This window comes from Schistocerca serialis, chromosome 2 (assembly GCF_023864345.2).
Source record: "Schistocerca serialis cubense isolate TAMUIC-IGC-003099 chromosome 2, iqSchSeri2.2, whole genome shotgun sequence".
NCBI lineage: Eukaryota > Metazoa > Arthropoda > Insecta > Orthoptera > Acrididae > Schistocerca > Schistocerca serialis.
In genome coordinates, this window is record NC_064639.1 from 84,981,103 (window position 1) to 84,997,477 (window position 16,375).

The 16,375-nt window shown below is 36.5% G+C and overlaps 1 protein-coding gene across 1 annotated transcript in view; it reads right to left on the reverse strand.

The window, feature by feature from the left end:
* LOC126455743 (Down syndrome cell adhesion molecule-like protein Dscam2) overlaps positions 1–16,375 on the reverse strand; it is a 408,979-nt gene that overhangs the window by 226,642 nt on the left and 165,962 nt on the right. Inside the window, exon 8 of the mRNA XM_050091511.1 lies at positions 11,465–11,620. Within this exon, the coding sequence (XP_049947468.1) occupies positions 11,465–11,620 (156 nt within the window). The remainder of the gene's footprint in view (positions 1–11,464; positions 11,621–16,375) is intronic.

The following is a 16,375-nucleotide window of genomic DNA, read 5'->3' on the forward strand; positions in this document are numbered from 1 at the left end:
CAGAATAGAACTTACGCGGCTGCTAGCCGGGGATTGTACAACTGGTCCTTACTACTGCAGCAATCTGGCCAAAAATTTTCTGTCAAAATTTCATTTTCTTGGATACACCGAGAAGACAATATGTAATCTTTCTCACCTGTTATTCCTGTTAGTCGTTTATTTCCATCCTGGTAATCTGAATCTAAGGATTTTGCTAGTAATTATAACAATGCTGATCATTCACAAACCCAATCAACCACATAATCGGATGGCAAATGGCATTCATCCGTTTGGCTTTACTACGCTCAGCTTGTATAGCCCCGCATCCTTTTGCCTGAGGAAAGTTTATTTCTAGATGCAACAACAATGTGTTCAAAGATGTTCAAAAACCAACAGGGATGCATTTCAGAATCATATCAATAGTCGATAGACCAATGTGCGGTGGATACTAAGCGCTTTGTGAAACAAGCTTTTTTTCGTCATGAATATGAATTTGGTGCCCCCTTTTCCTGGTAGCATCTAGCTGCTTGCTGCGACTGATTGCACACCCAACAACCACATTCCTGTTGCCAGAAGCGCGACAATCTACTGCTCAAACGTGACTCAACTGCGTATGTGCATGAGTCCGCTCATAAACTGCTAAAACGAATCTCATGTAAACCATTGTGATTTCATGCACATAGGAGGCAATTTGTTGTTATGAAGCATTGCATAGTCTTCGTAAGTCCTTTCACACATTTTGCTGTTGGTACATGCTTGCATGAGCCCTGTGTGTCGTTGTTGTATATGGCACATTTCCTTTGCAATTTAAGTTATTTTCGTTTTTCTCTCTCGTTTCTGTTTTATTGTTGAAGAGTTATTCTGCAGTAGCGGGATACAGTAATATCCTTTGTCAGAGTACTGGTTCTTACCAGTGAATGTTACAAAAATTTAACTGAAAACTAAAACAAGGAAAAATTCCCAGAATTCTAAAAAATTCCCGGGTTTTTCCCGGTTTTCTCCCAGATGAAAAAATTCCAGGATTTTTCCCAGATCTCCTAGTTGTCCCGGGTTGTATACACCCTGTAGTGTGCTGCCCTTTATCTATGAAACACAAATGTGCCAGAAAATTTTTAAATAATGACATAAATGGATGGTCTTCTGGGCTCAAAATTTTTCTAACTGGCTGGACCATAAAGTGTTAAATTTTGAATGAGAGTCAAATTATCAGTGAGTTAAGAAACTGATAGCACATTCTCACAGAACATAATTGATCTTCAGTAAAAGGAAAATTAATTTGAAAGTAACACTTCTTAAACCACCATTCACAATACTTGCCTATGGTCCATTAGAGATGCAAACAATTGTGACATCACCTTCATTGAAAAGATAACCTACAGTTCACAAGACTTTGTGCAAACATGACATCATTTTGACACACATGGAGTTATCGAAAACTGCAGGATATACCACTGACTTTCATTAACATTCAATGTGGGGCACTTGGAAAACACCATATTGCATTCTGTAATTCTGTATCATAATTTGTCTGTTATGAAAGTATGCTGTTTAAGGGCAATGGCACAATGATTATTTATAAAAACACATAATTCTTAGTATGATCTGTTATACTTAAACTTCATATAATGATGTATCCTCATATAATGACGTATCAGCTCTTAAAGCTTCCCGGTTATTCCAAGTCAAAACACGCAATAATTCAAGGATTGTAATGCGCTATCTTGGATTTTCACAAAACTTTGCACATTTCCTTATACTTATAACAGAGGAACTTCTTTACAATATTTTTGATCCCGGACAACAACTTCATTTTATGTCACATTTTAAATGTAGTGGTATTCTGATATCTTGGCTCTGCAAGAATGTCAATGCAAAATGATACTTATCTTCATGAATGTCCGTAACTCTTCATGAATGTCGATAACTCAGGTGTTTATGAAGGTTTTGATTTGGAAATTTTGACAGAAGTTAAGTAAGGTACACAGTTAACAGATATCCAGTTATTAAAGCATTAAAGTTACAAACAAAATTTAAAAAAAAAAATTAATATATGTCAATTTTTGACTTCAGTAAAATTGTGAGGATGTGAAAAAGTGCTTGTATCACCTTTTTACAACCTGCTGGGAACCTGATTTTGTTCTTAAATAATCCCCTAGATTGTAAGTTTTCTAGTAAAATAAAAATTTTAATGGGGCTTCTGCTAACTGACACACACAGCTGAAATCAAAATAATTTTTGATGTGATGGAAAAGTGTCTTTTTAATAAAATTCAGCCACTCACCATCTCACTGCCTCACATGCAACGGTATCAAATCACCATATTTAAGTATAACTCGTTCTAGGCAGGCAAGTTAACTTTTTGTGAGGATTTTTTTTTTTCCTTTCATATGTGTTCAGCCAGTCACCTGCTCACAGTCATAAAAAAGTGTTCTGAGATAGCAGTACTTTGTCTAAAACCTTTATAGGCATGAAAAAATGCAACAATTGCTGAAATTCACAGTTGAGAATAACTAGCATCAAACTATTAGTCTCTTTGTCATTTGATAACCTACACCTTAGTAAACGCTCTACAAAAAAATAGAAGTGCTGCGATCCAATATAAACTTTCCACAAGACCAAGAAAGTGTTACTGCATGTGGACATTACAGATACTATTATTTGAAAGTTTTTGAAAGTCATCAAAGAACTTGTTGTAATCCCCTTAAAAACACAAATTAAGTGCTAAAAGAATCTATGTAAAACAAGGCCAAAACCTGTGCACATTTGTGAACAGAAAACTGACATTAGTGATATAAATGAAAGTGACGCAAATGACCCAGACGTGACAGTTCACGAATCAGTACTAAACAGTCAAGGTATTGAGGCTGCAAATAAAACTTCACATGGTTTGAGGTGCTCTCCCTTAAAACATTGCTCCATTCCAAATTACAAAAAGACTTCATATGGCAAAAAGAAGCTAGAAAAAGTGAAGCATGTTTTGAAAAGAAAAGTGTGCCAGACATCAGATTTCAGTACTGAAGATTCTGACCACAGAGAAGAAATATTTGATGAAATTGCTAAGAGAGCCAAAGATTTTTATGCTATGATATTGTTAATGAAAGAAAAAGTGGCTAGTGTAAGAGTACCCAAAAAAATTCAAATTTTAACTTTCGGTCCATGCTCTCGGTCAAAAGAAAAGATAAATCAGAATTACATGTTAGTGAATATGTGGTTAGACGAACAAGGAAACTGAAAACAAAAATGGGTATTTTATCAATTCCTAAACCAAAAAGGGGAAGTTATTGCTGATGATGTGGTACAGACTGTCACTGGTTTCTATCAAAATGATGAATCTACTGGAATGTTACCAGGAGTAAAAGATAAAGTTAGCATTGAGAAGAATGTGTATATGCAAACAAGACTCATCCTTTGCAACTTAACAGAACTGCACTTGTATTTTAAATGGCAGAATCCAAACATTACCATTGGTCTTTCTAAATTTTGTTCATTAAGACCGAAGTGGTGTATTTTAGCTGCTGCTGCCAGCACTCATTCAGTGTGTGTGTGTGTGTGTGTGTGTGTGTGTGATACCCACCAAAATGTAAAACTGCTTTTGGATATGGAACACTTTGAAGAAACACACAAAAACTTATAAAATTTCTTGTATGTGACTCTGGAAACTACGACTGCATGCTTAATAACTGTGATAATTGTCCCAGTGATGACACTTTCAGAATTATTAAAACAGAAATTAGCTTATGAAGATGCTAATGATGAAACTGAATTCAGCCAGTGGTAGACACAGATCATCGCGCAGAATTGGTAAAGCAGTCTGCAACTAATGGCCAATACATAGACTTATTTGTAACAAAATTACAGGCACTTAAACCACACTCATTTCTGTCTCAGTATTAGTCCAAATCACTGAAAAAATTGAAAGAAAATCTAACCATGGAAAAAGCAATTCTGTTAATGGGCTTTGCTGAAAACAAAATTTTTGTAATTCGGAATGAAATTCAGAGTTACCACTGGACAAGAAGCAGCTGTACCATCCATCCTGTGTATGTTTATGTGGTACACGAAGGAAAAAAAAAAAAAATTGGTAATACTGAACCACTGCTTTACAATTGATGATATGGAACATGATGTCAGATTTGTAAATGATGTCCAGAAAGAAATGGTTAAGTGGCTGGCAGAGTATTACCCACAAGTGAAGAAAGCACTTTATTTCAATGATGGATGTGCTGCTCAACGTAAGAATAGGAAAAGCTTTAAAAACTTGTGTGAGCACAAAAACGACTTTTCTAATGATGTTGAGCAGTCTTTTACTTTGCTACTAGCCAAAGTAAATCTGTATGCAATGGTTTGGGAGAAACTATGAAACGTAGAAGAGCTGATCTTCAACTAGCAGATGATGCACAAATAACAAATGCATCTGGTGTTCACGATTTCTGCAAAGCAAATTTTGGCAAATATTTTTTTCACCTGTTAGAGAAAGTCAATGCAGATTTCCTACTAAAGAACCTTGAGAAGAGATTTTCAACATCCTACACAATACCTGGTACCAGGAATTTTCGCCATTACAAACCACTTTCTTGTGATTCTTTAGAGGTTAGAATAATAACTTCTTCTGAAATGCCTTCCTTGATTTTTTCATTCAATGAAAATGCTCCACAATGGACGTGCAATTGTCCTCAACAAAATTCTTTTGTAGCAGCTGTATATGATGACAGATGGCACTTTACCTTCATCGGAAATGTCTGCGATGAAGAGGGAGACACTGAACTAGTTTTTCTCCTCTCACCTGGACCATCAGTGTCATTCTTTTGGCCTGAGAAGGAAGACTCTTGTTTTGTGCTTTTGGAAAACATTTTATGTGCTGCTGGTGTACCTAAATCAACAGCATTAGGCAGAATGTATTACTTTAATAAAAAAGAAATTAAGTTAACAGAATATAATTTGTCACAATGGATTAAAAACAGAGATGCTCTTAAGAAGTTTCACCGACAGTTTCAGGGATCTTCACTACTGAACACGCACATTTTAAATTAATGTTAGTGTGGCTAGAATAATTGTTGTTTAAGATGCTTATTTCACACCCTAAATACGATTAACCCATGTAACTAAAATGTTTCAATTAACTTTATATCTTTTGGCTCTGCACTTTCATGAGGCAGCCTTACTATAGGTTATCAGTTTACATAACCTAATTTGAATGATCTTCTGAGCAATGATGTGATATATGTTAAATGAGCATCCTATATCTATCAAAACTCAGGGTGCTGCTTCTTTTTTTCTTTTTTAAATAATACCAGAGTTTCAATAAAAATAAATCTTATATCAGCTGTCAGAAATTGTTTTACGTATTTAAAAATCATTGTTTGGACCACAACAGCTTAAGTTGATTTTCTATATTCCCATATCTCAAGGATAGTTATCAATTTTTTTTTTCAAATGAAGATACAGCCCCTTCGTAACATCTGGGGAAATATGACAGTGATATGTTGAAAATAAGATACTTTCTGTTATTATTATTGTTATAATTATTTTTGTCTGAAGTAATGCAATCCAAATGACAAACTTCAGTTGGGGCATTTATGTTTGTAAAAAAAGTTCTATTTCTTCCCCTCAAACTACACGTAGTATGTGGAGAAATTTTGCATTGAGTATCATCATGCAAAAAGTAACAAGCAGAAAAAGTTTCATGAAAATTTGAAGCATTGGGTGTCGGGTATGGATGATCTTATTTAGATCTTATTTACATTGATCATCTAGTAAAGCAAACTATCATTTAGAACAAAAAGCTTAGAAAAGACTAACACATTTGCAACAGATTTAAAAGGTAACTTTGTCTCTGCTAGTTGTGAAGTGTATAAAAGACAGTTTATGAGCTAGTTCTTTTAGGACACTTCATTTCCAAACAAATGTCTTCAATTCAAGTATATCTTTAACCATCAATATCACACATTTCATCAGTTTATTACAACAAATTTTACCAATAGCAACGTGTTTTTGAGAGCTCATCAATGTATTGATTTTTTGAAACTGCATTTATTCAATGGACATGAGATAAATGTGTTGCAGCTGTAATTCGTCTGCTAGAATGGCTATTCACCCTTTCAATTGCAGACCAACTTTTGAAACTAGTTTTCATTCTCTTAAAACAAGCTTATTTTGCTGCCATACCTTAATGACCACTGTTTAATATATAGTATATGTTATTGGTTTCAACACTGATTGGCCTTAGGTCACCTCACTTTTAGGGTTGATGGAGGCATTTTGGGAAAAGTAGTCAATACAACTGTTCCATTAACTTTCTGAGTTATCTCTTGTCAACACTTTAATCTCTCCCTTATCCACAGCCCAGTCAAAATGAAAGCAAAACTTTACACGTTTATAAATGGTGTAACTTTGAAGTTAACATACCCTGCAGTAAAGAGAAATCATAATCTCCAGTTCTCCCTCCTTGAGATGAATTTTATCTTTTTGAATGTCATGTTTGCCTCATATGTTGTGGATCAAACAATTCCAAAAGTTAATAGACAGCTCTTTTCATCATTGATACAGCATGTGAAGTCAAAATGATGCCATGTTTGGACAAAGTCTTGTGAACTGCAAGTTACACTGATTAAAAGCAGTTTGTTGTTACAAAGTATTTTTTAGTCTTCATCCAAAAGTCTTTGACACTTTTTTTTGCAACTAAAGTTCTATTTTGGTGTTATTCTCTCATTTATGTTTTATTGCTGCATATTATTCCGCAGCCACATCTAAAGTGAAAGTCTTTCTTAGAGTATCAGCTCTTACCAGCCAAAATTATAAAAATTTAACTGTAAAGAAGAACAATGAAAAATTGCCAGAATTATGAAAAATTCCTACATTTTTCCAAGATTTCCTGGTTGTTCCGGGATGTATACACTCTGCTTTAACAAAAGATTATACTTATTAACCCCTTCTGTGCTATGGGCATGTATACACGTCATTCTACGACATTTCTAAGATGTTCTGGACATCTACACGTGTCACTTGGGTTTTCCTACAGTGCTATGGACATATGAATGCACTGTGGGCCATCAGCCTCACTGCTGCAGACGAGATACTTCCATATCTCATTGCAAAAATAGTTTCAAGTATTTATCATACAACATATGTGCCTCATTAGGTGTGATCATTTCCAAAAAAAAAAAAAAAAAAAAAGAAAAAAAAAAAAAAAAAAAAAAAAAAAAAAAAGAAAAAAATGACTTTCTTTTGTACCTTGAATCGTTTATGAGATGTGATGATTGTTATGATCACAGGATTCAGTATGCACAAGATCCGTACCAGATAGGGTTGATAGAAGAGATAGAGAAGATCCAATGGAGAGCAGCGCGCTTCGTTACAGGGTCATTTAGTAATCGCGAAAGCATTACGGAGATGATAGATAAACTCCAGTGGAAGACTCTGCAGGAGAGACGCTCAGTAGCTCGGTACAGGCTTTTGTTGAAGTTTCGAGAACATACCTTCACCGAGGAGTCAAGCAGTATATTGCTCCCTCCTACGTATATCATGCTAAGAGACCATGAGGATAAAATCAGAGAGATTAGAGCCCACACAGAGGCATACCGACAATCCTTCTTTCCACGAACAATACGAGACTGGAATAGAAGGGAGAACCGATAGAGGTACTCAAGGTACCCTCCGCCGCACACCGTCAGGTGGCTTGCGGAGTATGGATGTAGATGTAGATGTAGATGTAGGACAAGAATGGGCAAGTCACACACAACTGTTCTTTAGATACAAAACTCAATAACAAAATGAGATAACCTTCTGCTCTCAATTTTAAATACAGGGTGTATACATGGACAATGAAATAAATTCACAGTTAAAAATACACATATACCCGGGTGAAAATAAAACTTTCCCATATGAAAACACACATTTTTCTGGGTGAAAATACACTTTATCCATGTTAACTGACAGTATATATACTTTACCTTGGAACTGTCAGAAAAACGGTTTTATACATAGGCATAGAACTTCTCGGCACTTTAGGAAACAAAACGCAGCAAGAAAATAACACATTTTGGAAAGACCTTTTAAGTGCAACAACATATACAATGCATATGTTCGTATTACGAAAGTATAAATATCAATTCCACCAAACATTGCATATTAGTTTACAAAGCACTGAATTTGATATTGTGATGCCCTTTCATCAGCCAAGCATAGCTCACATCATGTTATCTCACCAGAAAATGACAGCAGATATTCAAAGCATAGGACACTTCTTGTGATGTACCCAGCCAATAGCAACCCCCCCCTCCCTCCCCCCCCCCCCCCCCACACACACACACATACATCCACATGTATCCCTTCAAGTCAGATCAAACACAAATGTGTCAGCAACATTTTGAATCATGGCAAATGTCTGGTCTTCTGGGCCCGAAATTCTTCTGAATGGCTGGTCCTCAAGATGATTTAAGAAATTCATTGCACATTCTCATTGTTAACATAACTCACCTTGCATAAACCAAAATCTACTTGGAAAGTAATGCTTCGCAAACCACCATTTGCAATATTTTCCACAATCTGTTAGAAATAGGTTCATTTGAACAATTGCTAGAGTGCCAGAAGACAGGCATTACTGTGCATGCACAGCTATGATGATGTAGCAAGCCCATGCTCGGTATTTGCTCTGCTCATACACCTTTCATCAAATTTCTGTTTGGAATTCCATCACATGACCATTGCAGCACATTGTTCGGAGGGGACATATGGAATTACTGTACTTAGGGCACGTAAGGAATGCAAAATTAGAAAGCAGTCCTTGACACAATATTTGTTTCAAAACTACACTCTAGAACACAGAGTACCCTAATATTTTGCTATGTGATGACTTAAAATAGTTTTTTTTTTTTTTTTTTTTTTTTTTTTTTTTTTTTTTTTTTTTTAAATTCATTGTAGCAATACTGTTATTTCCCATCAAGTTTACATCCATGCGGCACTGCAGAAAGATAGTATGAAGAAATACAAATTTCTTGAAAAAATAAAGGGGAACAGTTCTTTGTACACACCAGAACTAAGAACAATAAGCTTTTTGTGATTTTATCAAACTATATAAGAATTAATGAGCTTACTTTTGAAACTGTGTAACCGTCAGTTTATACTGAACTCCAGAATAAACATAAAGCCTTGTGGGGGATTACAAGGATGAAACACGATGTACTTCCAGCCTAAAATTTACTGAAGAATAGCATTCTGTAAATTTAAGACATAAACAACACAAATTAAGAAATAACATCAGGCGAAGAGGAGGAATCAGACAAGTGCCGAAACATGAATTGTGATAAAAAAAGACACGTACCACAGAAGGCAGATACGTATAATTCTGCTAAGGCTTCTCACTGTGGTTTTTAAGATGCCAGTTTTCTTGGAGTACCATTACTGTATTATCTTAGTTCCATTCTTTATTATGGCATAATGCCATATGTGCCTGAAGATGAAAATGTGCACTTCAAATTGAGCGAATAATTGAAACTAGGTAAAAGTGTGAATGAAATGCTTTCTTTCAAATAAATTGCCTGCTTGTGTAGAAAAGATTAATAAAAACCAAAGTTCCTTGGTAAACCAACAAAAATAAATTCATTGTTCTGTAAAGTGATTAATGCTACAGTGTCAATAACATGGAAATATAATTAAAATAAGAAAACTGGAACTAATAACATATTTTAGTCTTCCATAATTATGTGAATGTACTTCAATTTATTTGATAGCTCCCAGCCATGGAAATCCATTTTGTTCTTATCTGACATGAGAGCTGTAAACAAAGACAGAAAAGCAAATTTACAAAACATAACGGCAGGTCACATGGAGGCTACTCCTCACTAAAATTATGACTGCTCTGCGCATGCAAAAATCTGACACCTTGTGCGCACCAATAAAATTTTTCCAGGTAGTTCCGCGCTTGTGCATGAGCCAACAGGCATCTGCTCAAATGAATCTAATTCAAACAGTTGTGGCACCGCACTGTTCTAAAGCCTTTGACACATTTTGCTTTCAGTGGATGCTGTGTGTGCACTGTGTTTTGTTGTAGCAAATTGGACACTTTCTTTGCAGTTTTATACTGGCGTTTTCTTCATTTGTGTTTTATTGCTGCCATATTATTCTGCAGCAGTGTGCTACAGTAAAATTCTTTGTTAGAATATCAGTTCTTACCAGTCAAAATTACAAGAATTTAACTCAAAACTAAAACAGTGAAAAATTCCCAGAATTCTAAAAAGTTCCTGAGTTTTTCCCAGTTTTCTCCTGTCTGCAGAAAATCCACATTTTTCCAGGATTTTCCAGTTGTCCCAGGGTGTATACACCCTGTAAATAAAATTTCAGTATTTTATCTGTATTTTGCTCAAGGCAATGTATGTCCTACAATCAACCATACACAAAGTTTATGCAATGTGCATTTACCTCTGTAAACTCTTTAATATTTTGTGCAATTCTTTACTTAATTTGATCCAGGGCAGTAAGTATAATGGATAACAAAAAGAAATTCAGATCTTTATTGTAAGACGTGCAAAAATCAAGTTCTTGAAAAATTCATGGTTGCCAAAACACCATCTCTCAGCACAGGCACCAGCATTTGGCAAGCAGTGCAGCCACAACAAAAGCTGCATCAGCATGGAATACAAATAGTACATCTGTAACAGTGAAAACGTTAATGAGTGGAATACGACAGCATTTTAAATTTGGTCAGTAACTATAAGAAATACTGAAAACAAAATTTTGTTGCTCCAGAAGCCATTAGATGGGCAACCTTCAACTGGGATTGGTGACCATGCCCCAGGATAGCCATGTGGTAATGTAGGTGCTATGAGAGGAAATGGCCAGTGACCTTGCCACATTGATAACACCAGTTACCATCACACTGCCTAAGCTAAGCACTATCAGGGTTGGCTAGCACTCAGATGGGTGATAATTCCTGTCCACTGAGTGCTGTCAGCAAGTAGGGTGCACTCCATGCTTGTGAAGCCAATTGAGGAGTAGCGGCTCTGGTCACAAAAACTGACAATGACTGGGAGAGTGGTGTGCTCACCACGTGCCCCCTCCATATCCACATCTAATAATGTCAATAGACTGAGCATGACACAGTGGTTGGTCTGTTCCACTGGGCCTTTTACGGTTTGTTCAGATGGAGTTTAGCTTGTGGGAAGACACACTGAGGTGCAAGTAGGCACATAGACAATGATAGTAATAGCTAACATGTTGAATTTGTTGGCCGCTTCTACTAACAGGTAGTGAACTGATGATCATTGGCATGCTGACAGTTTGGGTGCAGAAGGAGAGGAGACAAATAAGAAAGCAGTGTAAAAGAGAATAGAAGACAAATATTCTAGGATAAGCCAGAAGGGTTTGTGAATTGTGTAAACAGACATATAAATGTGCCTAACTAGTTTCATAGATTTTGTGGAAGTGAACCTGTTAGCTGCTGGTGAAGTGGCATAATACATTAGCTGATATGAACTAACATGTGGCGTACCATCCTCCTGTGTTCTACAGAAGATCGGTTGGCTGGACACACCATCACCTTTGGCTGTGTATGCTCTTACTTCTATACTGTAGTTGCAGAAACTTTCCAAGTTTCTGAGTGTAAACTTCTGATCTTGTGTGACTTGTTCTGTAGGGGGTGATATTTCTGAAAAATAAATAAGACATTACAAGCTTTTTGGTACACTATACAGATAAATGCATTTGCATACATTATGTCCACATTCTGCCAAATTGTATAGAAATTAAACCTTTTGTTGCCACGGGCACACATGTACGCCCTGCAGTTCATATACCTAGATGACTATGGGAGTATATGTATGCCTGGCAAATAAAATAATGAAACCGATATGGACATTCTTTTACACCCAACAGGTAGGGAGGCCTGCCGGCTAAGGGCATTTGTGTACATCTGAGTGTGGGAGCAGGTACACGTGCACAATGGATTGGCAACTCGCTGTTGTCAATGTTTTTCTTTTTTTTTAAACATTCCTGCCAAGGTGTATTTATCAGCTTTCCTTTGTAATGTTGGAAAGCAATACAGCTTTCACCTGCTCCTTGGCCCTTTATGCTTATGAGTTGATCTAATAGATGCAATTTGATTTCCTAACTGACACACAACAAAAATGCAAACATATATAATCTGCAACGCATCAGTTATTCTAGTGAATTGACATCTCAGACGTTACAAAAGTGAAAAGCACAGCAGATGTCAACCAGAACAGAAAACCACACACTGCCAAACAAATTAAATTTGATTTCGTAATCTACACAGTACTCATGAAACAAACACATTAAAGCTGAAACGGCAATGATATATTAGATGCAAAAAATGAACAGCACAGCAAAAGCATGAACAATTTCTCAGCAACACTCACTGCTGCATGGAACAGAAAATGGTGTGTACAGCCAAGTACATGTAATTTGATTTCCTAAACTATGAAGTACACATGATACAAACATACTTGTACACAATCTGAAAGGGCATGAATTATCCTACTGAACTGATGTATCAGATGTTGCAAACGGTGAACAGTGCAGCAAAATATGTGCAGTTTGACAGCAACACTCATTGCCAAGCAGAACAGAAAATGATCTGGGTTTTGGGTGCCTTCACTAGGAACTGCTCACTTTAAAATTGTATGTCTTGAAAGGTTTTTGTCTGATGGTAATGAGATTTTAATGGTTAAAGGCACAGACAGATCTCAAGCAACACGATTTTCCAATCTCAAATAAAGAAAAATTCTTATCATTTTTCTAAAATTACCTTTACTCAGACTTAGTTAAACTTATAACAGAAAGCTTGGATCAGTTTTGAATAAGTCTTTCATGGTTATCAGAAACTGCAGCTATGAAAACTATCATTGAAGAATGACTCTACATGTATTGAAACATGTGAACAGACTAGAGTGACCATAGCCTACAGCAGTTGTGAGCTGTGCCGGCTGCCCACTGGCCAGGTGCATGGTAAGCTCGATCCAGTCAGCTGGCTGGGCACGCAGCACTCTCAGCCCTTGCATACGCGAAAGTGTTAAGGATGGATTTTAAAATAATTTAAATGTATTTCCTGTTACCCAATATCATTATAAACTTCTATCTTTGTGGGAAAAAAGAATAATCAGAAAGCAAAACTATCATTACACAAACATAGCTACCCAACACAGATGGGAATTGGTAATTCATACCCATCGCTTTTTACACGTTACAAAAATACAATTTTTTCTATAGAATAGAAGTAGTTGTTAAGGAGAGACTATTTCAGTTTGTTTTCAAATTTAACTTTGCTCATTGCCAGATGTTTTACATCCATAACTAAGGGATCAAATATTTTGGTGGCAGCATTGTGCACCCCTGTTTGTGCTAAAGACAACCTTAATGTGGGATAATGAATGCCATTTTTTCATTTTAGGCCTCTCTTTTGCTGTCACAGTTTTATTCATAAGTTGCACAGGAAGAACATATATTTACTTATTGCCAGTTTTGGACTGTTTGTCCATCATCAAATCAGTCATAAATCTAAGTCTAGCATTACACCAGTCATACTAGTAGAAAATTGGCCATGAAATCAATAAATGTGATAGTAGATAATGTGTGCTCATTGCTAACTGTCAGAGCAAGAAGAGTTGATTTCGTGGGCAATTTTCCACTCATATGACTAGCGCAATACACGGTTTACATCTGTGGCTGATTTGATAGTGGACAAACAGTCCAAATCTGGTCATCAATAAATAAATGTTCTTCCTGTGCAACTTAAGATGGTATTCATAATGGTTACTGTTATCACAAAAAAATGTTTTCGATCCATCCTAATCTAACAATGAAATAAATAATAAAGTATTATTAGTATAATTTTGTATGATGTTTTATGCTTACCGCTGTCTTCAAACAAGTATTTTCACCGACATATTGAGAGTAGATTACCACTAACTATAATTGTTTGAGTCTGGTACCTATTTTGAACAAGACTCAAATTTTCCTTGAACATTTTAGCACAATATCATTTGTCTTGAGTGTCAGTAAAGGGACTCAATTAATCGATCTGGTTATCAGGTATAACCCCTGCGTCGACCGGCTTACAGCAACTATCTGCTTCAGTTTATACTTCTCAACACTGTGGGGTCATTGGAAAAATCTTCAGCTGAATTTATCTCTGGCTTTAGCCAGCTTCCAATACCTATAATAATTTCTGCTTCAATTCCCTTTGATAAGCAGTTGGAGACCTGTTTCTTTCTCAATACCACTACAATAATTTGCAACTACCTAGGTCTACCATTATCCTGTGTTAGACTGTTACACCTGTTTGTATTTTCTCGAGATGCTCAAACCTAAAAAACCATCCAGTCCACTCTGCACAGCACCTGCAACCCATATAGCTGCCTCCTGTGTGTAGTGGACCCCTAATTTATTAAGCAGATCCTGATGGCTCTCCACCTAATGCAATTTAAGGAGTTTGCAGCTGATATGGTTGCAGAACTGTCTGAGCCTCTGATTCAGACCAGCCAATGGCCTCTGTAGCAAAGTAATGCAGCCAGTCTGCTGCAAATGGTGAGCTCTGCCTTTATGTAGCAAGTCAGGTTGGCCATCTTTACTAATTCACATAGCTGCCGGAAACCACGGAGAATCTCCTCTGATCCAAAGTGACATACAATGTTAATACCAACATGAGCCATCACCACCTGCAGTTGGCTTCACCCTGTGGTCTATATGTCATCTGAGGGTCCCATTCCACATCCTCAATGACTCCCCCCTGGTATGCACATAGAGTTTACATTGGATTTCTTCCTGTCCTTGGTAGCCATATTCCTAAGAAGCTCCATCACATGCCTAAAATTGGAGCCCCCAATGATCTGCGAGTACCTTGATCTTGCAGGTCTGTGTTAATTTAGATAAGGCATTGTATTAAGCAAAATATATAGTTGGATGTATATATGTCTGAGGATAAGTGTAACATACTTGAAATGTGCATTGTGTTAAGTAAACGGAAAAATGTGACTGGCAGCAGTATGACACACATAATTATCCCATACAAACACAGTCGATACACTGAGCCACAATTAATTACTATGGTGGTTATGGCAGAAATAACAATTAGGCCCGGAAGCGCACTATTAACGAAGTGTGTCAAGAAAACCTAAGAGGTCACAATGTACACCTAAGCAAGGAATATGGTAATATGCATACAGTGATTTCAGTTTTACACTCAACATGTTCAAGTTCGATATATTCCTCTCCCTCTCTTAAAAACACACGCACGCACACGCACACACACACACACACACACACACACACACACACACACATATATTCCTCTCCCTCTCTTAAAAACACACGCACACACACACACACACACACACACACACACACACACACACACACACACACACACAGAGAGAGAGAGAGAGAGAGAGAGAGAGAGAGAGAGAGAGAGAGCAGATATGATTTCAGTTTTGAGTTTTTAAAGTTAATTTTATTATTCTGTAAATTCTTCACATCACTTGGTAGGCGGTCAAAGATTTTTATGGCTGTATATCTCACTCCTTTCTGCACAACACTAAGGATGAGTGATGGACAGGGTAAATCATTTCTCCTTCTAGCATTGTGCTTATGCATGCTACTATTATTATCAAACTGTGATTGATGTCAACAATGAACATCATAAGGTAGCATGTGTGCTGTGAGGCTAGAGTCAGTATGTCCAACAGTTCAAAGAGGTGTCTACAGGACGCTCTAGAGTGGAGACCGAACATTATCCTTATAACATGCTTACTGCAACAAGAGCTGTTTTCTGCAATGATGAATTATCCCAGAATATGATGTCACAAGAGATTAGTGAGGGAAAATAGGAAAAGGAAGTCAACATTTCATTTTTCATCTCCAAAAGCTAACATTATACATAACACAAAAGTTTCCGAGCCTAGATGTTTAAGAAGACCTGAAAATTGACTTCCACTGCAGGTTCTTGTGAAAATAAACACAAAGAGTTTAGATTATTCTGTTTTATTTATTGATGTATTATTATGCATTATTTATAGTGCTGTGTTCATGTCTTGGACAGCACTGAATTGCTTGTGCAGTGTTTTACCTAAATTCAGGAACAGTGAAGAAACTTCATTCAATGAAAATATAATGCCATGCAGCAGTAAAAATTTGAGTTTAGAATAAACAGAAGTAAAAAGAGGAACTCAAACTGTTTTGTCAGTTGATAGCAGGTATGTTCAATAATAACATAGGTGCAACAAATAAGGGCACCTTAAAAATTAACAAGTTTTCATCGCCGAACACCTAAGACAATTAACTTGAAACACCGTGTGCCTTTAGAATAGCTCTTGAGCTACTAAGAACAAACAAACATATCTGCTCATTCAAAACAGTTCAAATATGTTCTAAACTGAAATTTCACAAA